The 26953-nt window shown below is 46.0% G+C and overlaps 1 protein-coding gene across 3 annotated transcripts in view; it reads right to left on the bottom strand.

The window, feature by feature from the left end:
- DVL1 (dishevelled segment polarity protein 1) overlaps window positions 1–26953 on the bottom strand; it is a 69905-nt gene that overhangs the window by 29704 nt on the left and 13248 nt on the right. For all 3 annotated transcript variants that reach the window (XM_062620058.1, XM_062620059.1, XM_062620061.1), the window contains exons 2-4: window positions 13007–13076; window positions 6921–7042; window positions 2126–2238 (exon numbers count right to left, since the gene is read on the bottom strand). In XM_062620058.1, the coding sequence (XP_062476042.1) occupies window positions 2126–2238; window positions 6921–7042; window positions 13007–13076 (305 nt within the window). The remainder of the gene's footprint in view (window positions 1–2125; window positions 2239–6920; window positions 7043–13006; window positions 13077–26953) is intronic.

Here is a 26953-nt window from a genome sequence, read left to right as displayed (position 1 = left end):
CTTCCACCCTTGTCCCTATAACTGTGCCCCTATTTTACATCCAGCTGTGCTCCAGACAAAGAAAACACGAAGGCTCAAGAAACCAATAGCCCTGCTAATGTGTGATGTTGAAAAGGCCTTAAAATCCTTCTGTAGGATGAGGTTATTTCACTTCTAATCCTTTTCAGTGGCAGTTCAGGACATAGTGCTGAGCTGTGCACTTTGGAGACATGCTTTCGACTGAAAATAACACACTGGGGGTTTGGGACGTTAAGTAAAGTATTATTATGACCACAGAAACACTATGGGCATGAAATAATACATTTCATGAGACCAAAATGCTCCAGCAGTTGTCCTTGCTTTACTCACGTTAACAAAACTCACTTATGCCCATACACATAGCCTGTTTCAGGTAGGAGGCCTAAATTGTTTGGAGAACAGGTAATGTTTGTGTTACCAAGAGACATGTTCTTGCCTGAGCACAGCTTAGGCTGAGAGAAGAAAGAGTATTTCTCTCTAAAGGGAAAAGTATGAACTAGTTTGAGTCCTGGTTTTCTAGAACTGGCCTTGTGGTTTCCAAAAGGCAGAAACTCCTGTGCTCAAACAGTTCCATATGAGCAATCCACACTAGGGTCTTAGACCAGCAGCTCAACAACCAGCTCTTTTGTCCATGGTAAAACCTGCACTGGCACTAGTTTAGTGTTAAAAACAAATCACCTTTCCACATTCTTCCTGTAACCAGTGTTTAACACACCACCATTAGAAGATTCTGTCTCTTTCTATGACTTCCCAAAGGAATCTGAAGTCAGGATCATGCAAAGGCAGCTCTGCTCCACCCACTGAGCAACTTCCATTCATTCTGAGCCAGTTACAGGTTGGAAAGGGTTAAATGAACAGACAGACCCCTGCTTCTAACCCACGGTATACGTATGACTTCTGGTTTTCTAACTGGAGGCAAATACTTTGGTGGGTGGAGAATAAAGCCTGCGATGGCATCTCCTGGGTGCAAGCATTCCATATTCTGGAACATTTTAAACTCAATGGGTGGCACCTATTAACTTTTCATTAAGCCTAGAAATTCCTGTCTGGCAACAAATGAAAAGACCAAGCTTACTTTGATGTACAGACTAGAGGCAAGAGATGGAGTTCTGTATTTACCTGTGTGCTTTGGGTCTAAAAAGATCCTCAGAGCCAATGTGCTGTAGTTCCACCAGCATAAAACACTCCTGCCGATTCAAGCCTAGAGAACTGTCCTGGGTTCAGCTTAAACCACGACAAGAATCAACTGGAATTATTGCAGAGGATTTTGGCCCAGCCCTTGCAATGTTAAAATACAAGACTCAAACTGCCCACACTGCAAACTCCCAACACATCCTACAGATAATCTGTTCTACCTTTACACGAGCAAACTTCAGCAACGGAGACAGCCCAGCCATGAGCGTAGAGGACTCAGCACTGGGTGATGTTATCCCTCTCTGAGCTAATCATCTTCTGGATCACAGAATAGTTCGGGTTGGAAAGGACCTTAAGATCATCACATTCCAACCCCCCTGCCATGGGCAGGGACACCTCACACTAAACCATCTCACCCAAGGCCTCGTCCAACCTGGCCTTGAACACTGCCAGGGATGGAGCATTCACAACCTCCCTGGACAATCCATTCCAGTGCCTCACCACCCTAACAGGAAAGAATTTCCTCCTTATATCCAATCTAAACTTCCCCTGTTTCAGTTTGAACCCGTTCCCCCTTGTCCTGTCACTACAGTCCCTAATGAAGAGTCCCTCCCCAGCATCCCTATAGGCCCCCTTCAGATACTGGAAGGCTGCTCTGAGGTCTCCATGCAGCCTTCTCTTCTCCAGGCTGAACAGCCCCAGCTTTCTCAGCCTAAAATCTTCTAGCATCTTCTAATGCTACAGAATGCATATTGGGAAAAAGAATCTCTCTGCCGTTTTACTGTAGGTTGTTCAGACCTCTTAGAAAACACTGAGCTTCAAAGCAATTATCAAACTGTGCCATTCAACTGGTAACAGCAAGACTGCAGACACAGCTCTGCAGAATTCATGCAGAAGCAGTTGTTGCTCTGAAAGATCACCATCAAAATCGTTCTTTCTACAGGAAAAAGAGGGGAAATGGGACAGGACTCACCATCCTCATGCCCTTCTCTGTTTCTCCGCCGATGCCTCTCTCGTCGGTGGCTGATAACTGACTCTGTTCCCGTTTCATTGTCCAGGCCGTCCCGGCTGCTGGCAGCATTGGGGCTGTTAGAGAACAAAGAGGAAGAACCACCGGAGTCATCTCTTCTTTTCTTTCTGATACAAACTGTTGCAGTCGTGAGCAGACTGAAGCCACAAACCCATGACACAGGTCAGCTGCAGTCCTGCCGCAGCACTGCTCTGCTCACCCCAAAACCACCTGAAGGGTGAACACACAGGTCAGGATCAATGCTCTGAGACACAGGTAGTGTCAGCATGACACTGAAAAGGCTGCCACAAGACTGTTGCATGAAACGTCCATAGGGAAAAGCCTGCTTACGGGCTAAGAGAAGGGATGGTTTTAACATGTGCTGAGGTGACAACTGACTACAAGACAGCTTCAGCTGCTAATACACCTGCAAAGGAAATGGGATTTCAGCACAGTCCCAAATTCATGCTATTAAAGCTATTTTAATAGCATAAATTTGCAGCTTATCTGCCTAACCCAGGAACAAGCAGGGTTTGGAAGAACAAACACTGGTGTTTGGAAGAACAAACCTTATTGATCCTCACACCCATCTCAGCCTCCAAAACACCCCAGGTTCCTGTGCATCAATCAAACCCTCCCATGCTCAACCTTAAGATCACAGAGCCAAGAAATACATATGTGTATGTGCTCTTCTAGTAATGCCAAGAGACAACATGCTCTATCAGGCGTTATTCTCCAGCCTGTGAATTGAACTGCCTTTTCTATAATAACCCATACCAATGCCGTTGTTTCAACTCACTTCCTTAAGTGCTTGCTCACCTCAAGCAGCTTTGCTTTCCTGACAATAACCCAAGCTGGCTATGCAGCCAAAGGGCAGAAGCTATAGCTCACCATGGCCACTTCTAATAGAGAGCACTGACCTTCAAGGTTGAAGTCCTACAAGTCCCAGCAAAGCTCAGAACAATTTAAGTGCACATCTGCGAAATGCACAAATCAACCCCAAGTCCTTTCCTCCTGTTCTCAACATGGGAAAGCCACACAGATACACCAGCACAGTATTAAGGTAGTAGTGAAGGGCTGTTATGAGCAAGTGAGCTTTGGGCACTGCAAGATCTTGACGACAAACTCAGTGGACACATCTCTTCCATGAAGGATTCCTTCTGTGTGAGGGCTCTCCTGAGGGTCACCTTCTCACTACTATAATCAAGAACAAAAGGTTTCAAAGAGGCAGCAGGGAATTTGTTCCTGTGGTTTAGGGCCACGTTCTGCTATGAATCCAAACAAACAGCAAGGACTGCTCCATATTCCTGAACTTCCAAGCACTGAGGAAGGGCCACCACTGCTCAGTTCATATAAACCAGAGTGCCTTTCACTTCCAATTCCAGGAGTCGAGGCAGCTAACCACGAGCAGTGGCTGTAACACAGAACACTGAATATGTGTGAACACTTACCTGCAACCATCTGCTTCAAGATCTCTGCTGAGGAGAAAACCCCAGTCATGTTAAAGCAGAGCTGGCTGGAGGAAAGGGGAAGATGGAGATGCTCTTTTTCCACCCCATTGAACAGAACTAGCTCAGCTATTTAGTCTTCCCCTCAGGCTCAATCTGTGCTATGTATCTCTGCTGTTCTGACACTGAGTAAGCTACCTTGGAGGAAGTAAGAAAAGCCTCTTGCAGTTCTGGCAAAGGCCACAGCTCATTTTAATGGACTAAATAGTGGAAACTGATTTAAAGCTCCTGAATATATAACAGTGCATGATCTGACACAGGCAGATGCTCTGCTGTGAAAGATCTCCTTTATAAAGGAGAGCTGCTTTACAAAGTATTGCTGGTCATACTCTTCCCATTTAAAAGGGAGTCCCAATTCACTTTTAGTTATGCCTGGCACGTCCTACTTCTGCACATAGAGTGCACAATGGCACATCATACTTACACCAAAGCACCAGAGTCATTAATGTATCTGTCCTAGAGCTCCAGGAGGCTGGAGTACGCTGCCATGCATGTTTTACACAGGGAATTCAACTACCAACTGGTCCCATGGGCTTCTGTGGAAGCTGGTCCCAGAACTGGTCTATGTGTAAGCACATGTGTCTATTGTCACGTTGCAGAGGTGCTGAAAAGCCTTCACACACCCACACTCTTCCTTTGCACCGATGAGATGCACTGACATGCCCACCACAGCACTTAAGAAATCCTGGTTGGTTTTGACTGCATATTTTAGGCCCCAGTGAAGCTACAAAAATACCAGTATTTAAGTGTTGTCATTTCTTGTTTCAGTCCTGTACAACTGAAAGAGGAGTGACAGCTTCTTCCTAAGGTCACCCTGCCAGGCTCTCGGGCATCTCAGCAGCACCACCTGGTGACTAGCTGATACCGTCCACTGCTTCCTAGGCTAAACCCGCCTACCAAAGGTGCTTTATACCCTAACAAAGGGGGCAAAGGAACCTCACAGCATCCTTGTTTCCCCTCTCCTTGCTGAGCCAATCAAAGTCAATTCAATTTTAGTGCACATTCCCAAGAGCTGTGTAGGAAAGAGTGGGGAGGACACTCCACTCTCTCATCCACATCCACCACTAAACCAGGGCCAGCTTCACCCATTCGGATGAACGTGGATTTAGCCAGCACTAAACAGAAGGAGTGGAGCATGAAACACAGGATGAGGTTCAGAACCCTCATTGAGGGAGGGGGAGAAGTAAATTTGCTCTGGATTTAATCAATGATGAAAGAAAACATTAATGCTGTCAGGCAGTAGTTGAGATTACTGCTTAACCTCAGGTAAGGATCTCATTGCCTTGGATGATGCTGACCTGTCTGCTTCATCTGTTCCTTGTATTCCTTGTTGTCCAGCAGCATTTCTGCTCGTACAATCAGACAGCAGCCAGCTCAGCTGGAGCTTCTTCTATAAATAAGTCCTGTATCACCACTGAAGGAGGACATGAGATGATAGATCTCTGGTAGTTTGAACAGCATTTAAAACCATCAGGGGGTTAGGAACCAAGAAGGTAAATCACACTGACAGAAGGGGAGGTAACGTGTGAGTATACAGCAATGCTGAAGTGACAGCTGTTAAAGTTATAAGGTTGCACAATGAAAAGACCTGAGGAGCTCAACTTATTTAGTTTATCCAAAAGAAACAACTCATTTCAGGTAACAGTGGGTTCTGTATCACTTGGAATCTTTAAACCTTGAGCAGATGTGAAATTCTAACAGCAAAACAGCATAAAGGGCTTCATGCAGAGTAACTGAGATCCTCTGCCTCTGTGCCATAGAAATAAACCTGGGGGATCATTAGGCTCTCTTCTGGATTGAAAAAACAAAACACAACACAACAAACCACAGCAAAACGTGAAGCCATTCAACTGGGAGCCTTCACAATTGTCATCAGTTCTGCCTGGCATGTCCTGCATGTCCATGGCATGTCCGTATGTCCTGGCATGTCCTATTATACACTGAGGGAGAACAAGTTTTAAAGCAGATCTCCCCACAAGGCAGATTCCCTATGGCAGTTCAAAACAAGGAAGAAAAAAGGGGTGAAGAAGAGAGAGAAGGAAGGAAGGTGGTTTATCTAGGAAAGAGAACACAAGCCAGAAAGCATAACCTCCTGTGTGGCTGCTCCTGACTCAGCATGACCTGTGTAAGTTACTTCACCCCCTGAGGAGTCCCAGATTCGCTGTGTTCTATGAAGAGCCCATCACTTGCAGCTCTGACTGATGCCATGAGGATACAGACAAGGTCTTTGGAATACCGGGGAGAAGAGCAGGTGCATGAGCAGAGCACAGCTTCGACTCCATCAGCCTGAGCACATCAGTTGATAGCAGCGAGTGGCTCCACAAAGCCAGGCTGGTGCCTACCTGACAATGCAATGATATTTTTGACTGAAGCTTGATTTTACAGCTGTTAATGTAGGTGTAGGTCAGGGAGACAAAGAACTACTTCTATTTGCAGCCACGTGACAGCACTCACAGGCCTCTCCCAGGCAGCAGAAAGCAGTTGCTGAACGCAGGAGGGCAGTAAAGCCTTTGCAAGACAAAGTGTTTGGCAGGGTTAGTATTTCCCAAGATTGCTGGTCCCCTGTAGAAGGCATTTATCTGTAAAAGACTCATTCACAACACCAAGGGCTCCTCCGGGCAATAGACAGCCCAGAAAGCAATGGACAGGCACTGCCACCAGGCAAATCAAGACCACGTTTCCTTCTCCAAACATCTACCAAGATCACAGCTAGAACCAGGCCCTGCTTTAAATCAGTCCTCTGTGTGTAAATTCAGAGGGTCTCCCTGAAAAGGAAGGTATTCCAAGGATATACATTGGTTCTGTACACGTACCAGGAAATGACAAGGCTACCATTACATCAGATTACTCCCAGTCTGGCTATCTGCAGGTCAAGCTGCACATGGAAGAGGCATTATTCCTTACGTAAATGCTTTGTTTTGAGATCAGTCTTGTGCTGGCTCTGCACACTACACCATTATACATAACACAGTAATTAGAAGTTATCATCTGTACACCACAAAAAGCATTTTGGGCTTCCAGTCTACTTAATTCTTCCACAGTGGGTTTCAAATGAGACCTATAGATTTCATTGTAACAATGACAGGTTGGGGTTTTTCTCATCTCCTCTTTAATTCCCCAGTTCTAACAAGCATACAAGACTAATAAACAGCTGCTTTGCAGCAGCAGGGAGAAATGGGGGATAGGGACAGGCAGGAATTGCATTTCTGGCTTTAAAATGAAATGAAATAGAGATGACAACTTGCTCTTACTGGAAAGAGGGAGGCCGGGAGTCTCCAATGCCGCCGGTTCTCTCAATGGGAGGAGGAAGGTCTGTGTGGCTCTCGGTGCACTGAGAGCCTGTGTCAGAGTGGGAGCTTTCAGCCAGGACCAGCTGTCAATAGAGAGAAGAGAATTAACAGTGGATAAAGAGGTTTCTGACCATTGCCAACAGAAGTTAGACTTCAGCTAGTGACCTAGAGGTGAGAAAGGTGTATATGCTATTACCAATCCCAATTAGCCATCTAAGTCTCTTTAAATAATATGATTATAAGGTCTTTAATTAAATAAATGCTCAAATAATTATACAGATTATTACCTTTCACTGAAAGGCAACTACGTGTCAGCTTCCCTCTATTTTTAGCTGTGGGAGAGCCAGCCCTATATAAGAGACTCCAACCATAACTGGTTAATTTATCAAGGACTAATTCTAATACAAGCATCACACAGATGGCAGCTGGTAAAGAACAGGACAGATAAGGAGAGGGGACAGCATAGGAGGGGATCCTATCCTTGAGGATACAGTATATTACTCCTAAGAGTATATTACACCATGAATGTGAGAAGGCAAACACACAGAGACTGTCAAAAAGGAACTGCCTGCAGACAGAACAGTTCCTCAGCACCACATGGAGCCAGCTGCATTATTCAAACTCTTATCACCAAAGCAAGAGTGACAGAGGAAACACCAAAGGGGAAAAGAACATGAGCTTTCCTAATAACTTGGTAATTAAAGCTTCTTTCCTCCTTTCAGGTGGGGAAGTTGACGGGAGACGGTTAGAAAACATGTGGATATTGGTTCTTTAGTGCTTCCCTGCTCCTGGAGGAAGCCTCAGCAATGCAGGACCTATTATGAAGGCAAACCCACCATACTGATGCAGGCTGCAGATCATCTCGGGAGTGCTGCTGAAAAGCAAAATCCAGTGCAACAAAGCAACTCCTTTGTGAATACTGCCCCTGGGCTGTGATTTCCTGAAGGATAAAGCACTGGGTACCCACTTCTTATTGATCTTCAGTGGGATTAGAGTCCCAAACAGCCTCAGACTACACCATTACCATTATAAAGGGAAGAGGGCTGCAGAAAGTATCCATACTAATCCATCAGGTGCATTCAGGAAACACACCACTTTAAACCTGGATCAGTTCACTACCAGATACAGTGAACGTGAGATATAGTCAAACACAAGATAAGATACCGGCAGTATCTCCCGTTTCCAAGTAGCTTGTTAATCCTAGACAAAGGTCTTTCAGGTTTCAAGTGTAAATCCTAAACACAAAAGCCCTGCTAATGCAGTGGCCAGTGCAGAACTTGTGGTGCTCGCCAAGTGAACGCAAACACCACGAAGAGAACCCGTGCAGTAGAAGACGGCACATGCAGCAGGATTGTTAAGCAGGATGCCAGGCTGGCTCTTCCCCAGCATCAGAAGGATCAGAAAGGCAGTGTAACAGCTCACAGTGGAATTCCAGACTCAGCTGGAGCTTCATAATGAGTTAGCAGCTCTGCCTCTTTCCAGCACCTCACAAAACACCTCCGATTTGATGAAGGTTTGACAGAAGAGGAGTTAATTCTGGGGGTGCACACTTACTGACACAATACACATGTCACTGCCGTGGCTACATGTGCGGGTATACACCATTCCTGCTCCCTGCTTTGCTGTGCTAGCAGGAGCTCCCCATTTCCTCCAACAAGGAGGATATGTAATGATTTACATCATGTAGCCCATCAGCTTTGAGGTAACTTGTGTCCTTTTCCTTGACGAGCTATGCTAGGAGTAAACCACCCCAATGTTACATCACTGAATGGAGCAGATAATGCACTGCCACATTCCAGCCTTCTCCCTGTGTTTCCATGAGAAAAGCAGTGTTAACCCCAGCTCCCTGGCCAGGAGCCAGCCTGATCACTGCGTTTCACCCCCCAGCTTCCCTGCAGTTTTGACTGGCAGCAGCGCTGTAATCCATTCCTTGCACTGGGCTGGTGCTGTGTGTGCTGTTCAGGAGCGTGCCTGGGGCTGGAAACCAGCTGCTGGGTTCCACCCCACTGCATTTCAGTGGGAAATGTGGACGTCTTCTTTGTGGCACACATGGAGGAGCTTAATAAAGAAGTGGGGAACTAATTGCAAGTGTTGATTCAGTTCATTCCACCACCCCAAACGCTGTTTGTTTTCTCAACTGAGGTCCTACCATCAACATTCCCTACTAAATCTTGCCGAGCAATTGGAGAAAGTGCATCAGCCCTGGCATGTTAGAAGGAATCCTATGTTCTTCTGATGTACCCAGCGATTCCCACACAGCCACTTCCAGTTCACAACAGCACAAACAGCAGTTTTGTGCTGCTGTAGCAGAACGTGCAGCCTGTTCATGGTGCAAAAGTGCCTGTTGCCTTCTGGATTACATAGGGAATGCTGCCCAGCACTGTCACGGATCTGCTAAGGAACAGTTATCCTGGAACTCACTTGCAGAAAGAAGCGTTCAGTTCATTGTGTCAACACTGCTCACTTCAGCAATTGGACTTCTGATGTGAAACCCTAGCACAGGAACAGCAGCAAACTTCACACCAGCCCATTCTGCTTATTGTAAGCAAATCCAAGGGATGGAAGGGCAATTAGGAAGGGGATGGATCTCAAACACAGGCCAGACTGAAGCTCCTCAGTCAGAGCCTAACAGTGGCACCAAGCTAGAGAACCCTCAGAGTGTCAGAAGAGCTCTGATGTCTTCCCATTACTGCACCTGATCTCCAGCAAGTCCTCACATCCGTAGCTCAAAGGGGAGACTGAGATGAGCTCTTAGGCAGAAGCTCTTCCCTGTGAGGGTGCTGAGGCACTGGCACAGGGTGCCCAGAGAAGCTGTGGCTGCCCCATCCCTGGCAGTGCTCAAGGCCAGGTTGGACACAGGGGCTTGGAGCAAGCTGCTCTAGTGGAAGGGCTCCCTGCCCGTGGCAGGGGTTGGAGCTGGAGGAGCTTTAAGGCCCCTTCCAACCCAGACCAATCTGGGATGCTATGAATCATAGCAAGAACTGCCTTTGACAGGGCTCACAGACATCTCAACAGCTCACAGGCATTAGGCCAGCTCCAGGAACCAGTCTGTTCAACATGGATGGCTGAAGGCACCAGCCAACAAGCACCAGTCTGGGAAAGGGAAAGAGCAAACATTGGTACATTCTGCTCTCACAGTCTCATCTGGCTAAACACTTATTAGTCTATCAGCATGAAAACTACAATATGTAAATGCTGTTACTGAGAGCAGCAGCAGCTCTTGGTATCTCTCATACAGCCACTAAAGAAACAGCTCCAAAAGCCATTTGTATCTTTGACAGCAACTTCACAACAGCCACATTCATCTCCAAGTTGAAAGTCATTATTCCCTATAAAGGCACAGCCATCTCAAATCCCAAGTCAAAGCTTCAGAGCCATTATCCACTTCCCATTAGCCACACGAGGGCTGCTCCCGAAGGCCCAATTGCACTAAAAGACTTACTGATGAGGCTCTTTGTTCCATGAGGAATTCTGTCAAAAGACAACAGGACTCCACATTGCTGGAAGGGCTTCGAGAGCCTATTGGGAATGTGCTGTTTATTTTAATAACAAGGAATTATCTATGCCAGGTAGATCAGGCTTCCCCCTTTTATCCTGCATGTTGCCTGTACAGTTGTTTGGGGTTTCCTCCAACCATGGACCAGGATCAACCTCCCACAGCCTGAAAGTCAGAAGCTAAAAGGCTTTAAGAAGCCTGTGGCTGCCAGGTAAAGGGTGACCCACTTCAGTGTTCCGAGATGGAAAGATGCAGACTGGGTTTCCAAATCAAACTGCACCTGTACACGGCACAAGGGGAAAGAGAAGGTGGAAGATGTCCCTGCCCCTGGCAGGGGGTTGGAAGTGGATGATCTCGTGGTCCTTTCCAAGCCAAACCATTCCATGATTCTACGATTCTATAACCTCCTTCTTAAAAAAAAGGATGCATTTTCATGCTTCCTATTATTTAAGGAGCTGAGCAAAGAATACAGTTCTCAGCTTGAGATCAAATGACCTCAGGTTTTTGGTTGGGAGGGGGAAGAAGGAAAAGGTTAAAGAACTGGGATGTAAATGGGAATGAAATAATCCATATCCTTATCCATGTGGAACAGTTTGGGGTCAGGGATTTGGCTGTGCTTAATCTCCAAGAACACTGAGGCTTGTTGGAACAACTGGAGTCATATTTTGCTGCACACAAGAGCCCCAATAGTGTGCAGAAGTTCAGAATGAATCATCCAAGCATGGAACCACCAATGCAGAAGATCAGCCTTTAACTAGACCACACAGATAAAAACAAACACCACCATGCTCCTGAGTGCATTGGGAGGAAGAAGCTCAGCTCAGGGATGTAGCAGGCAAGCTGAAACCCACAAGCCTGGGTTTTGAATTCATATCAGTTCAAAAGCATGGGAGAAAGGGGAAGAAACAGGGAGGGAATGACACTGAGGAATAAAAACAGTCCAATTGTTACATACTAAGAAGCAGGAAGAGGGTTCTCAGGATTAATTTGCTCCTCTGATAAGAGCTACTGCTCATTCTACCCCTTTGCCTTCAAAACAGACGCTGCTCTCACACTATGGCAACATAAGTGACATCTTTATAGCCTTTATTACGTGAAGCTTTCAGGATGCTCTCTTCAGCTTGTTAATTACACAGGAGATCCCTTTTTGTACCATCTATTCCCATCCCATCAGAAAGCCATGCTATAGCCCACTTATCCTTGGGCTGAATGCAAACCCACCATCACCAAGCTTCAGAGCTCAAGCAGAGCCTGAAAGTAACATACTCAGCAGCATTGAGCCCTTCAGCCATCTCCAGCTCCTCAGAGGATTAAGGGCCTCACACCACACCAGTGGCCATTAGCACCTATGTTCTGCCATGGCTTGCAGTGAACCCCATCACATGTCCAATTCCTGCACAAGAACTGACATAAGCCAGCAACCTCATTAAGAAAGAGCCTTGTGCTGTCTCCCACAGTATTCAAGTGACCATCAGGTCTCAAAGGCCATGGCTGTTTGTCTGTATAGTTAAGCATTATTTCATTCTCTAATGAAGATATTTTATCCTAGAGAATGAACACTTCTAACAACCACTTTACTCCTCAATGGAGCACAATACACAGGGATCATCCCCTCTTTGGGAAGGCAAGTAGGCAGATCCCTGTTGGTTCATTTCTTCCCCTTGAGCACTGCCCAGCAGCACAGGTCTCTATCGGCGTAACTGTGCTTTGAAACACTCATTGATTTTCAAATCAAGGCCTTTAGATACCTAACACCCACTGCTGAATGGAAATACACAGCTCTGGAGGTCACCCTGGTTATTAGTCAGCTATTGCTATCGAGTCAAAAGGTTGGGGCCCAAAGGCCAAAGAAGTACCTTTTCCATCTGGATGCATTTCCCAGTGACGAAACAGGTAGCTTTCAAAAGAGCACAAACCAAAGGGAAAACTTTATCCCAAGTTTTTAACACCTCAATTTCATATAAAACCTAGTAAGCGCTTCATACTCTGTACACCTTTGGGTGCGCAGGAGGACTAAGGTTAAGCCTATGCATTACAAAGCTCTGGCTCTACTTGCCTAATACTCACAACCTGTTGGGACTACCCAGCTGCCAGAGTCCGAGTGCCTTAAGATTAAAAGCAGTCAATAGAGCAGAAAGCAGTTGATCATATTAAATGATAAAGCTGAGCTCAATTCATCTGCCAGCCCTTGCCCTCACATCGGCAACATTTTCAGCTGCTTAGAACCCAGCAGGGGCTGTACGTGATGAACCACACGGCATCATTACTTAAGAACACTCTCCCAATCAAACTGATGTTTCAAAGATACATTGCACTATCCTTACATAATAGTAGCATGCACACGTGCACTCTACTGTGAGCAGCAGCATGCAATCAATACTGTATTTGATTGCACAGGGAAGGCACATGTAATCCTCATGTAAAATGTAAGCCTTTGCTTCCATTGAGACTCAAGACACTTCTAACAATCAGGATGCATGGAACCAGCTACCCTGCCACTGTGCCCACGGTATCAAACCACATATACACACAGACACAGGAACCAACATACCCAGGACACCACTCTTCCATTGAAGCAAGGGAGCTTTGCGTTGTCATCTGAGATCTCCTCCTTTACCACCCTGGAAAGAGAAACAGGAAGAAAATGAAGAGTTTGCAATGACATCAGCTCAGAAGGGGCAGTGGTTTCTTAAATGGGCCAGGAAAAACACTAGGTTTTGATGCCATTTTGCTATCAGCAAATCTTCTATCTTTAAAGAACAAATACTCTACAGACTTGCTGATAGCAAGATGTTTATTATGTGTATGAGCTAACAAATAGTCACCCAACTGCAAAAACACCAGGTTTGCTCTTCAGTACAAGGCTTCACTACTACACACTGATGTGACATTCTTTCTGTTACCTAAGGGCTCCAACCAGAACTGGGAACAAGGAAGCACAGAGGAAAGCTCTTCAGATGGGGACTGTCTAAAATGGGCAGAGAGGGGATGCAGTGGTGTTTATACCAGGTCAAACAGGAGATCTGTAGCAGAAACACTCTGGCCTCAAGTCCCCACACAGAACAGGGACAATTTGGCTTTTACCATCTCGAAGCTTGAAGGAGAAAGCCAACCTGAACGAGTCAAACCCAGTGAAAATGTGTGGTTCCACAACCACATTTTCCTTTATTTATGTTGTTGTGTTTCTTGTTGCTGTGTAAAAAACCCACAATAGCCACAAAGCAACTGACTATGCATGAAACAGTGGCATACTGGGGGCGGGGGGGGGGAACTGGTTATGAAGGAGAAGAGAGGAGAGCAAATAGACAACGAGTTTCCATCCTACTTTTGGTAAAGGAGGAGTAACTCCCAGCACCAGCAATACCTGCATTTGCACTAAAAGAAGGAATGAACATTCTCTTCTGTCTCCACATGGATTTGCATTGTTAATAGCTAGCAGCACAGCCTTCACCCCTTTCCTACTATTGGAAAGAAAAACAGTTTGGAATATTCATTTAATTCCCAATGCATCTGTCCTGCCTTCACCTTTTGGCACCAGGAAACACATCGTATGATGCCATTACTGGTTCTAGTCATTTATACCTAGACTCTGAAGAGGCAATTAAAGTAAACTCCATTGAAATCAAGCTTTCAAAACCTTTGACAAGCCAACGAAGCTCTCAGACCTGTAATTCTGGAGCTGCAAACGCTGCGTGCAGACAGAGATTTCCACATTTGCTTGGATCTCCAGCTCCAATGCATCAAATTGGATTCAGACATTCCCTTTTGTGTTTCAGGGAGCCCTGGAGAGAACACTCAGCACAGATCCAACTGCAGAACCAGCAAAGAAAAATGCTGCAATAACACTATCTTGTCAGCTCTATGTTTTAAATGACAGCATCTTCCCTGTCCACCCCATAAGGAAACATCACTTACTGCATCCCAGGGATCAGATGTAATTCTGCATCGAGCTCTAAGAGTGAGGCAAAGCTCCAGCATTAAAACCATATTGATTTTGAGGCTCTCTGCAGAGGAAAGGCCTGGTGGGGGGGGTGTCTTTCTAGCCCCAACACATACAGTGGTAGTCCAGACAGCCCTGCAGTACTGCCCAGACTGGTTCAGTTGTCTTCGCGGTGGAAGACAAGCGCGCTGAAGTCACCGCTTCCAAAGCGATGTGCTCTATCACAGCATTAGCCTTCTGCTAAAGGGAACAACTTCCAGATCTGTTGCAACTTGAACTACTAAATATAGCCTTGAGCTATGAGGCAAGAGAATGACTGACGGTAATTCCCAGCTTGCTTTGGGTAGCAATCAACAGTGCCAAGAACATCAAAGACAGCAGCAGCCACCAATTTCAAATATCACTGTTTTACAAATCATTACTCGTAGTAAAGAGGCAGCTCCTTTCAATTCTCAGGCAGAAACAGAAAGGAATATATATGAATGGCTGCAGCCATAGACTGCAGTTTGAGGACAACTTGTATTCAAGAAGATGTGTTTTGCTCTACAAGAACCCAGAAGCAAGGGCAGAGGGAGACCCATGTCACTGCTCTTTGGAACACACATGGTCCATTAGGAACTAATACAGCAGCTTAAGACCAGGGTGGATAAGGCCTTAAATAATGGATTCACAACCTGGAACCAATCTAGCATGGCAAGGAAGAAAAGGTGATGGGTTTCATTTGCCAGAGACCTCCTAGTGAGATGAAGTACTGGTATTGGATGGGGTCCACTGTGGGATACCAGCGCTCTCAAATACAAGTTAATGGACTTACTGCTTGATAATAAGAACAAAGACCATCTGATACCAAGAAACACATCATAGAATTAAAGCTTCCCTTCAGAAGAGGGGATATTTGTTTCCTAGGTCACATCCTGCCTCCTGGCAGCACTGTGCCTCTGTAATTGCTGGCAGGGCTGGAACACATGCGGTCTCCATCCCAGCACACGCAATCTTCCACTTAACCTGGGTTATGAACCACCCTGAGAAAGAGAAAAGAGCAAATAAACACCTATCCCCAAAGCCCTTTCAAAGCTGCCACTCAATGAACACCAACAGGAACAGAACAAACCAGTCATTTCCAGGCTCATTCGGGTCATGATACCTCCCAGCAGCAGGTCTGCCCCTACTGCCATGATGTGTTCGGGCTGTACATAACTCCCTTTTGCAAAGGGGAGGGAGGGGAGACTCTGCCAGCACACCAACAATTCACCTGAAGACTTTTCTTCACCATAAAATCCTGATGGATGTGATATTAGACCCTTTATTTCACCCCTTAAATGCATCTACCAGGTAAAAGAGCAACACAGGGGAACAACTCACCGAGAGCCACAGAGTTCATCAGTGATAGACCATAAAGAAGACCCCACACTCTTGAATACCCCCAGGTACCTGCTCTACATCACCAGCAAGCCCTCACCATCAAACCTCTCATGACCACAGTGTGCACTTAGGGAGAGTATGTGCAAGAAAGGGTGTGGATGCGCGGGGAAGGGGGAGGAGGGACCAGTTCTCAGCAGCTCACATCCTCTGCTTTATTTGACTTAGAGGAGATGTAAGAACTAATTACCAAATGAAACAATCCCTGCTGGTAAGAGCCCCTCCTTCCTCTCGCTTCCTGGAATTGTGTCTGGCTCCTCTGGCTTTGCTTCCACCCTGCTCTGCACAAATAGGTGTTTCTGCGTTCACCAGGCCCAGTCCTGCTCACTGTCTCACACCTCACCTGCTTCTACAACAGGTTTACAATCCCGGTCACCCTCCCAGTATCCTTACTTCTTGTCTTCCTCCAAAGAGGATTTCAGCCAAGGATTTAGCCTTACCCTCACTCTCATCCCACTCCCAAGCTCTTTGCTGCCTCAGAATACAAGCTGACTGCCCATTAAGGTAACACCGAGTGAACCCCACAAGCCTCTAATGACTCTGATTCATAAGCGTTTAGGCAATTGGATATTAAACATGGGGTTGATAGCGTTGCACACACTTGCACTCTGATTGCATCATACGTGCCTGTGAGACTCAATCGCCAGAATTAGCCAGAAGATTTCTGGTTTCTGCTCAGAAGAATGAGGTTAACAAGGGAATTCTCTGCTTCATTCACCAGTTGCAAGCCCAAACCTCCAAGGCCCCATGCATGGGAAATGCAGGGTTGAGACAGCAGCGTGGCCCCTACTGATTCACTCCAGGTTCATGTGTACCATGCCACAAAGTGCTCATCCTAATGTACATTAATCCCTTCTTGTCACTGTGATCATACTCAAAACTTGCCTTAATTTTCTTATTGTCCTTTACTGATGGGGGAAAGGGGAGGGGAGCTTCATTCCCTGCTTCTTATAACTTGCTTGGAGATCCCTATAGAGAGAAGGCAAAGTAATTCAGCTATTTGTTCTATACATGATCTTCAATGACTCCCATCACCATAGAGGCAGATAAGAAATTATTCACATCTTAGTTCTGACTCACAGAATCATGTAGGATAGATGAGAAATCCAGGGATCACCTAATGAACCTCCTGCTCGCAGTAGGTTTAGGCTACTCAGGGCCAAGTCCAGTCTAGCTTTGAGTACCTCCGGGGATGGAGGTTCCACAACCTCTTCAGGCTCCTTGTGAAGCATCACTTTTCCCCAAAGCTGTTTAAATTAGTAAACCCATAAGTAATCCTAATTGCAACAACTTAACTGGAAGCCAAAGCTGCAGCTCTAAAAATAGCCTTTCTGGGGCTGATTAACATTTCAGTCTGAATCTTTAATGCAGAATTAAACCTTCAGGCTTCTCCTAGCTGAGGTCACAAGAGAGCCTTTAGCCAGCCTTCCAGCCCAGAGAAATGAGTGAAAATAAAGCCAGCCACTGGATTTGCAGGTGAGGCTTGGCAAGGATGTAAGGTTTATTCTGGAAATAGGGAAGAGAGGAGGAGAAATCCTTTTGCAGAGCAGATAAACACCACAGTGCAGTGCAGCACAGAAGGGCTCTGCTCAACACAAATGATCCAGAGCCTCCTGTGATGGCTGCAAGCCTCAGATCTTGCCTGCACCCCACTGAGCTGGTGAGCAGGGAATGATGCTGAAGCATTCCGAGGCAGAGCTACGGTGCTTCCCTACGCAAGGCTCGTGCCAATCACTCCTCAACATACCACAGGGTCAGAGCAGAACCAGTGCTCTCCTTTTTAGGCTGCTATTCCCAAACAACACTGACAATGCTCTGCCTTTCCATATATGCACTTGGGTACAGCAAATGCCACATAAACCTGTCAGAAATGACTACAAACACGCTGCCCACAGTTATGATATCAGTGACACACCCAACCACGGAACAAACCCCTCCTCACACAAAGAAGAGGCAAGAAACCATGTGCAGTGGGTGCTAGGGAAGTCATCTCGTCCTGCATAGGTGATAAATGCACTGAGAAACACTCTCTTCTTCTTCTTCTTCATGTATTAATCAGCTGCTCTGTCCCACGTTATTCTTATGACTTAAAAATCAAAGCACACAGTGGTAGTGATTCTGGCTGCAGTTAACAGTGAATGCATTCATGTATTTATATATACACCAGTTATCTTCTGCCACATCTCATCTTTATCATCACCACACTAAATACTTTTGCCCACATAACTGCCTCTTCCCTGTTTTTTTCCACTCCACCTTGATTCCTGAAGGCACAGCCAGTAGTTTTCCATGCCAGGCTTCAAGAACTGCAAGGATCATTTATCACCTTGCAGGAGAACTGCAGGAGACTGGAAACGCTTTGGATCCTATACCAGATACTGACCTAAGCTTCAGCACATGAATGAAGAATTCTCTGCATTCCCCAGCAGAGAATCGGCCTCAATCTGCTCTTCATTTCAAACATAAAGCTTCACTTTTAACAGCAATGAGCTGGGATTCAAGGCCAACTCCATCTGTTTAGGCTCTACTCTGGCACCAACCCTCTGTATGACCTTGAGGAGGCCAGTTGGCCTATTACACCCTGTCTTACTGCAAGGAATTTATGGGACCTTCATGCTTAGAAGCTCCTCGATGACTGTTTAAGATAGGCACTGGAGCAACAGAAATCCTCATTACTTGGTTAGAGAGGTCCAGAATTCTGCTTAAGCAAGATCCCTGCACATGAACCCAAAAAGAACAACAAGAGCATGGAAGGGAGGGAGGAAAGCAGAGATTCCAGACTGTAAACAGGGGAATTTTGATCTCCAGCAATCCAGTTTAGCCATCTGCATCACACTGAAAGCACTTTTAAAGGCCCATCAGTCATTACCAAGTGCAACAGGCTGACACAGTGACTCATACTAAAAGGTTTCACGTGTTTTGAACCAACTGGTACTTGGGCTCCCAGCCCAGATCTGTCTCATCCTTCCATTTCAGTCCAGTGCAGCTCGGTTTAGCTTGTGCTGGGCTACAGACCCTCGCCCATTATCTTGAAAGGGTCTCCAAATATAGTGCACTTTGGAGCATCCCTGAGGAACACCTTCCAATGAAGTGCTTTCAAATATTAATGACTGACTGTTACAGAGCAATGGCATCCAGGGAATAGGATTTGCTTCTCTACTCCTTAAATAACAATATTTCATGGGTTGTGCAGATGCTGAGGGTGTGAAAACCCCACTGAAATGCAAGGATTTATGGCATTATAAGTTGACATCTACAGAAATCAGTCTATTTTAGCACTGATAAGCCCAGCTGTGCACAGTGTTTTCCTCCACTCCATGACCACCTAACCTAGCAGAAAAAAGGTTAACCATGTGCATAAGGAAGCAAAGCAAATGGTTGACTTTTGGAGTTGTAAGACCTTACCATTTGTTTCCATCAATACCATATACACCCTTAGAAAGGATTTGGAAAAGAACAGGCCAAACTGTCCATAACAAGCACAGCATTTTAGCCACACTGACAGTCTTCTGCCTTTTCTATTATTCCCCTTTTTCCTCCACTAAATTATGTATGGGACTATATTACAATCTCACAGGTGTTAATGAATCTATTCTTGCAACTGTCCCAAGGGGCAGCTACAAATCACTGCCTCTGCCACAAAGACAAGCAAGTCACAATGCAAAGGGACAGGTCAACATAATGCTGACCTGAACCCCCATTTCCAAGTCCCAGTCCAATGTCTTAGCTACAGAACAATAAATATTAACAAGCCCTCCATTAAAATTAAGGAGTTCTTGAAAACAACCTAGGAAAAAGAGTGTCAGAGAGACTGCTGCCAGCAGTGGGTTGGTTGTGGGATGCCCATTTCAAACAGCTGGCTCTGAATTGCTTTCCCCAGGGTGCAATTAGCTTCAGAACTCCAGTGCAGGAGACTCAAAATAGCACTTTGAGGTGACATTCACACAGAGCCAAGGCAGGGATGCAGCCTGTTGAAAACCCAAGCCTCTGCAGGCTGAAGTCAGGTCATGACCTGGCACACGGAGAGCTACATACCAAGTCATTGAGCTGGTTTCTAATGCACAGTCCAAGGGGCATTCTCCAAGCCAGGACTGAAGCTGGGAATTGAAAGGGAAGGTTCGTGATGCTTTTAGATGATCAGTGACAAACAGCAAGAGAGGCTGCACCATTTGTAAGTTTATTGCCCACTCCACCCACCAGATACTACCACTAAACCCTCTATTTTGTGCAAAGGGAGCAGTGATTTTGGTAATACAGCCTCCCTCAGCACAAACTGACTCTTAGCCATGCTTCCAGTCCTTTTGAAGCTACCTGGGAAGCATTAAGAGCCTAAGAGTTCACATCCTCCCTAAGGCTGTTTAGGGATAACATAACCTCAATTCATCAACATGCAAAAAGCATCACTTGCAGCCAGTGCTCTTGGACCTCCAGCCTGAAGTGTGGATGCCTCAGCTTAGGCCTGAAATTCATCTGCTCAGTGTCAAAAGGGACAGAGAAGCAATTCAAGGTACTAAACTCAAGTTAGTTTTCCCACAGCAAGCAGTGACAACAGCAGTAATGGAGTTACAAGGTTCACTACAGGCCACAGATTACACCAGGGACACAGGTACTTCCTCTGGCTGCCAGACCACACTTAAGCCTCCCACCACTAATTATTCCAAGGGCTTCCCACACTGATAGGATTCAAATGAAGACAGAGACACTCTTTGCTATCACACATCCAAAATGGCATGTAGGCAGCCCCTTGTCCCAGTGCTGAGGTTTCCAGAGTGTGCAAGTCAACCAGATGCTTCATTACAGGCATGGGTCTGAGCCAGGCAGAGCTGACAAAGGAGGGTAATTTGGAGGAAGAGCACCATAAATACTTCAGAAGGATGCTATGAAAATATAATGAGCAATATCCAGCCCATTGTGTCATAGGTCCTGTGCCCGAATCCCACAAGACTACTTTGCAACATCCCATTATTCTTATTCAAATGATGAACCCCCAATCAGACGGAGCCCACAGGCACCAGATGTCTCTTATCTTGGTGTACTTGCACACATTTCACCATGGCCAAGGCAGTTATTTCTGCCCCAGGTTAAGACCCTGTTTCATAGCAAGATTAACAGTAAATGTGCAACGTGCACGCTCTCTGGGGACAGTCTTTTCAGTGTAAAGGCTGACATTTACATACAGCAGCCACAGAAGGAAGGGACCACAAGAACAGCCGGCGCTGGGAGGACAGGCAGACGTGGCAACCCCAATCCCATCACGTGTGGGTATCTATAAAAGCAAATAAATGAGGCAAGTAATGCCAGAGAGCACAGTGAGGGTTTGTGCTGAAGCACAATCACATGCGCTTCCACTGCCTCCACAATTCAGCAGCAGAAAACAGCTTCCCAGCTCAAGACTCCTGCCAGCACCCTCTATTTGCGTTACCAGATGACAAGCAGCCCATTTGCAAAGGCAATGCCACCAATCCTGCCTTGTAACCTTAGGAATTGATTTTCTGTCTTAAAGGGACAAACAATGTACGTGTACAGAAACGTGTTACTTCCACCTCAGCACGATCCGGCCCCTGTCACTGCTGATGCTGGCATGATCACACAGACCAGAGCATTCCACTTCACCAGCGCAACTGTTCTGGCATCAGTGGTATCAGCAGAGCTCACAGAACGTGGTAAAAGAGAAGGAAGCACGGTATTTGCCCTTTAAAAATGCGACAGGAGGTTTTCTGTATCATTTCTCCACCCAAACACCATGTTAAAGGTAACTGCATTTTCGCCTAAACCCCAAGTCTCTGCATACCAATGCGTGGCACAACAAAACCCCACATACAGCCAGGTCCTCAGTGTAGGAAATGAGTAACTGTGTATATTCCTTTTGCAGCTATTTAGAGGTCCACCTTCAGCATGTGCCATGGTAAGGAGAGAGGTGCCCATTCTGCTGCTGGAAGAAGGGAGGAGAAGAAGGGATCTTCCTTTGACGATCAGGTGCAATGTTAAACTACTGAAGGATGACCCTGGCGGAGCTATCCTTTAGGAATCAATTCCACAGCAAGAAACTCCAGGAACAAGCCAAAGGACCCCAATCCCACACATGCCATCAAGTCCACCACTCAAAATGGAACAGAGCACCTTTCCGGTGTCCAACCTCTCAATCTTTCAGTGAGAATGACTTCCAGTGCTCCAGAAGGAAAGCAAGAAACGAGTTCAACACAGTGCTTTAGAGCATAGAGCATTCTTCCTAACCAGCTACAAGTAAAGGGAGTTTATTTCTACCCTTCTAAGTAACCAATGGACTTCTTAACACAACTACCCAATTAGTTTTCAATAAAGGCATCGCACAGCCAGGAGAGATGCAGTGCCAGCTGCCAAACAACATAAACCAAGAAATGTTAAACACACAGCAGAGCACCCAAGATAAGAATCAATCCCTACCCCTCTGTGAAATGTTCCTCTTGTGCTCTCTTAAAAGCACTCCATTAGAATAATAAAGGTAGGTCAGAAAGTAGCCACAAGTGTTCACCGATACGGAAATATCATTTACAGGCAGGTTAAACAATTGCTAAGCAAGAGGTGAATGCCAATCACAGGAGAAACAACCATGTCATCCAGCAGTGGTACAGTCCTCCAGGACTCAGGTACTTGGGAGAGAAAAGAAGTTATTCCTAAATGCATTTAGCATGACCCCTATGCAGGAACCTCAAATGCTTACTACAGATAGCATCTCTCTCCCTCTAGGTTATTTGTCTAGACATATTTTAATGAAATGGCATAATTCCGGTCACTGATGTGGTGCAAATTATTCGGTTTGTTTTAATAAGGTCTTTTGGTCTACACCACTCCAGCTTCCAGAAGGATAACTCACAGCCCATGCATGACAAGTCAGACCTACGCCGCAAATGAATGCGATAGCGCCTCTTGCCTCCAGACCTGTATAAAACCCAGGCACAAAGGTGGAGGCTGCCACCTCTCTTACCTTCAAAGCACATGCAAAATGTCAGCTCTCCCACAGGATTACACAGAAATCCCTAAAGGACCACGCATCCTTATTTCTTCCTTGTGGGAAACCACCGGAAGCCTCCACTAGGCAGTTCTTTGTACAAGATTCAGGTGTTCTGCATCACACGGAGATCAGTTTAGTTCACAGTTCCTAGAACCTTTTGAGTCTCAAAGATGAACCCATTTCAGCTGCTCAACACAGCCTCTGTGGACAAAGTATTTTGGAATCCAGATCACAACATAAAGTTGTCCTTGTCTACACCCCTTCAAAGTTTAGTCTCCAGCGAGGAACAACATGCTACTGGCGTAGGGGATGCACAGACACAGCCCTCTAATGCTTCACACTGCAAGACTATATGTAACATAATGAAAAGCTGGGTTCAGACCTTCTGCATTCAGACCTGGCAATAAATTCCACCCACACTTCATCTTCAAAGTAAAACTGGACCTACAAGTTTGGTTAGGCACTGAAAGCCAGATTTCCAGCTTGTCAGAAAATCCCAAGTCACAAGAAACAGGCAGTCTTTGATACATGCCCATATGGGATGCTGACAGTGCTGAAGACTTGCACCCCAATGCCTCAGAAAGCTTTCTTTTCACCATTGGAAAGGTATTCCAGTGGAGAAATGAATCACAGAAGCATAGAAACAAGTTCCTGATAGCAAGCACAACCCTCAGCCCCATGCTGGCGTTTAGACCTGAGCTTGCTATTGTTGCGTGGTGCATCCTTACCTCAATGTACAGCAGGACTGAAGGACACAGGTTTGATCAAACAAAACACTGCAATGAAAGAACCCCAATGCTGTATTTCACCATTTCCCTACACTGCATTCCATCACAGATTCCAAAGCCATCACAGGCTTTCCCATCAGATCACCCAGTCCCTGTTCCTCAGGAAGACAGCAAGAAGCATTTGCCCACAGCTCTTGAGGCCATTCCTATAAGGCAAATAAAAATGAGATGGGTCTCAAACACTGAACCATTCAGCAACGGTGCCCTTCGAAAGCCAGGAGCAAGCCTGCCAAGAAGTGACACGCATGCAGGATGGAATGGTGCTCCTCAAACACTGCCCTTGTGCAACTACGACCTGCACAAAGGGCGGCTGCGCCGGGAAGGGTCACTGTTCATTCGGGAGGTTCTTGCTTTGTACCTGCCCAGCTCTGCCTGTTTGGTTCCCATCTCCCACTGAAGAGGTGTTTCAGCATCCTCAGAGGCTGCTCAGAGAAACAGTTCACATAAAAGGTGTTCAGATTTTATGCATCACAAGGAGAGAACTGAACCTTTTCCATATGCAAAGGGAGAGCAAGCAAAATGCAAACCCTTCATTCCCAACCTGCACAGCCCAAGAACATTTGACTTCTAAATGAGTATTTGTAGGTTTAAGTGCAGAATCCAACAGAACCTCTGCCTGACTTTACCAGTGTGTTAGTGTGGAAAAGAGAAGGGAAACATGGCTAAAGCCAGCATTTAAAGCCCTTCAGTGCATCAATATTACTAGAGTTACATCACCCATCTCTCATCAAACTCCCTATTTTCCTACCATGGGAGCTTCATAAGCCACTGGGGCCTCTGACTACAAAAAGACCTCCCCTGCAGAGCTTTCTGCCCTCTCCCTAGAGAACACACAGGGCAGCAGGAACAACCTGTGCTGGAAAGGCAGATGCAGCCAGACTCTGTGTTTGTATATGGCTATGTAATACTCAGCCTGCAACACACTGCAGGACTGTGATTTCTTCCAAATCCTGTTAGAGAAGCAAAAGCTGTTTGCCCCATCAAGTTCAAACTAATGAGAAGAGCCCAAATTCACATCACAGTGTTCACAAGCACCACAATCCTATGCACTTCCTGAGCTCCAATCCAGAAGTTAAGCAGTTTTTCACAGCTCAGGCTTTCAATTGCCTCAGCATCAACAGAAGGTAACACTGGAAGAGGTAAAGTCTGATTCTGTTGCTGCTTTTGTTACACACTAAAGGGTGGCTGAAGAGCTCCAACTCAACCAATTCACACTGTAAATCCTGCATAGCTTCTTGAGCTTTCCAAATCCTATTTCAGCAGAAGGATACCAATAGCATCTCTCAAGAGTACCACTCCACTTTGTCACTTCCTAATTTTTGTTTCACTGAAACATATATCCTGCTGTTTGGCAGAGCCAGATAAGAAGAGACCCAATCCCAGTGGGTTCGTAATCTGCCCATTCTATTACAGCTGTGCTCCTATCTTTACTCATTTGCTGTCAGAGACTCGGGTAGAGCAGCAGCTCTGTTACTGCAGCAGTTTGCCAATGGTGATCCAAGCAGCCAGAGGCTGATTTCTTAATTACTGATCCCTGGAGTCTGAAGAGAGGAAAAGAAGCTCTTAAATAAAGGAGACAGCGTGGATGAGAAGAGGGGCAGCAGGGACGGGCATTACACTTTGAAACATAGATTAGGTGCTTAAATTTGCCCAGACACATGCTGAGTACATACAGGTAAAGGTCTGGCCGTCGCTTTTAGAACCAGCATCCAATAAGCCACTAAGAATCCTTTCAAAAGTCAGTCTGTCTGGTGGGGGAATCAGAAACACACATAGAATCAGAGAATAGTTAGGGTTGGAAAGGCCCGTGAAGCAACTGTTTCTCTTGAAGAGCCTCACAGAGGGATGACAGCTTCCAACACCATAGCAGATCTCTGTTATAACACAGACACAACCTTCTGACCATGTCCCAAGTGAAAGAAAACCTGTCCATAAGAAAACACAGGGACAAAGGAGATGCTGCCAGGTAGTTCCTTCCCTTTGCCCCAGCAGGCACTGTTCTCCAGCAGCACTATGCCTCCAGCCCAGGAGCCAGCTTCCTTTGAGAGCACAGGTTCAACTTTGGTACCCTGCCTGCACAGAACACTTTTGGAATGCTCTCTGCCATCTGCACTTGCAGTGGAACACTCGGGAGAGTGAATCACATTAGGAAAGGAATAACAGATTGCAGAGCTGGTTTTGGTTTGCGTTTAGATTTCTATACTTATTATCCTTAAAGAAAAGCATCTTTAAGAGTCCCTGAGCTGATAGATCTGCAGGTCTCTATTGAGCTGATTTATTCTACCTGACTGCTGTTAAAGTATTTTAAAGCACAAGAATATATGAAGGTGAGAAAGCAACAGTCTTGGCAAGGAAAAGTCAAAGCAGTTCTGTGGCTACTTACAATAGGTTTTTAAGAGCTAATGCAATTTTAGGAGCCAGGTTTTTCATGAGCAGCTACAGAGAGCTGGTAACATCCAGTACTTACACCCAACGGCCTAAGATTTAAGGAGTTAAAGAACCAAATTCAGTTGTTAAGAGGGAAATATTTGAGGCAAACTCTTAGAATAACTGCTGAAAATCAGAAACACATTTCTTCAACACATGCAGCATTGGACACGTCTGTCCCACACATCCTTCTTTGGATGCATGGAGGACTGCTAAGTTGAGGTCAGCGTGACATCCAGTGTCCTCTGAGGACAAAACAGCCACGAGGTATTGACTGGAAGGAATGAAGGAGACTTTCCAGGGAGGAGAAGAAGGAAAAAGTTGGGGCTGTTCCGCCTGGAGAAGAGAAGGCTGCGTGGAGACCTCAGAGCAGCCTTCCAGTATCTGAAGGGGGCCTAGAGGGATGTTGGGGAGGGACTCTTCATTAGGGACTGTAGTGACAGGACAAGGGGGAACGGGTTCAAACTGAAACAGGGGAAGTTTAGATTGGATATAAGGAGGAAATTCTTTCCTGTGAGGGTGGTGAGGCACTGGAATGGGTTGCCCAGGGAGGTTGTGAAAGCTCCATCCCTGGCAGTGTTTAAGGCCAGGTTGGACGAAGCCTTGGGTGGGATGGTTTAGTGTGAGGTGTCCCTGCCCATGGCAGGGGGGTTGGAACTGGATGAGCTTAAGGTCCTTTCCAACCCTAACTATTCTGATTCTAACTCCAAGAAAGCTTAAGTGTACTCCTGACTCTGGAGAAACCTCCATGAGTCAATCCTTAACCCTCAGAAGAACCTCTGGCTGCCAACAGAGAGGTTTTGCCCAGAGAAGCTGTGGCTGCCCCATCCCTGGCAGTGTTCAAGGCCAGGTTGGATACAGGAGCTTGGAGCAAGCTGCTCTAGTGGAAGGTGTCCCTGCCCATGGCAGGGGTTGGAGCTGGATGAGCTTTAA

The sequence above is a fragment of the Pezoporus occidentalis genome, unplaced genomic scaffold, assembly GCF_034315485.1.
Source record: "Pezoporus occidentalis ecotype Australia unplaced genomic scaffold, CSIRO_AGI_Poc_V1 ctg219, whole genome shotgun sequence".
In the NCBI taxonomy this organism is placed as follows: domain Eukaryota; kingdom Metazoa; phylum Chordata; class Aves; order Psittaciformes; family Psittacidae; genus Pezoporus; species Pezoporus occidentalis.
Note: the sequence above shows the minus strand (reverse complement) of the source record. Positions and strands in the feature narration are given on the sequence as shown.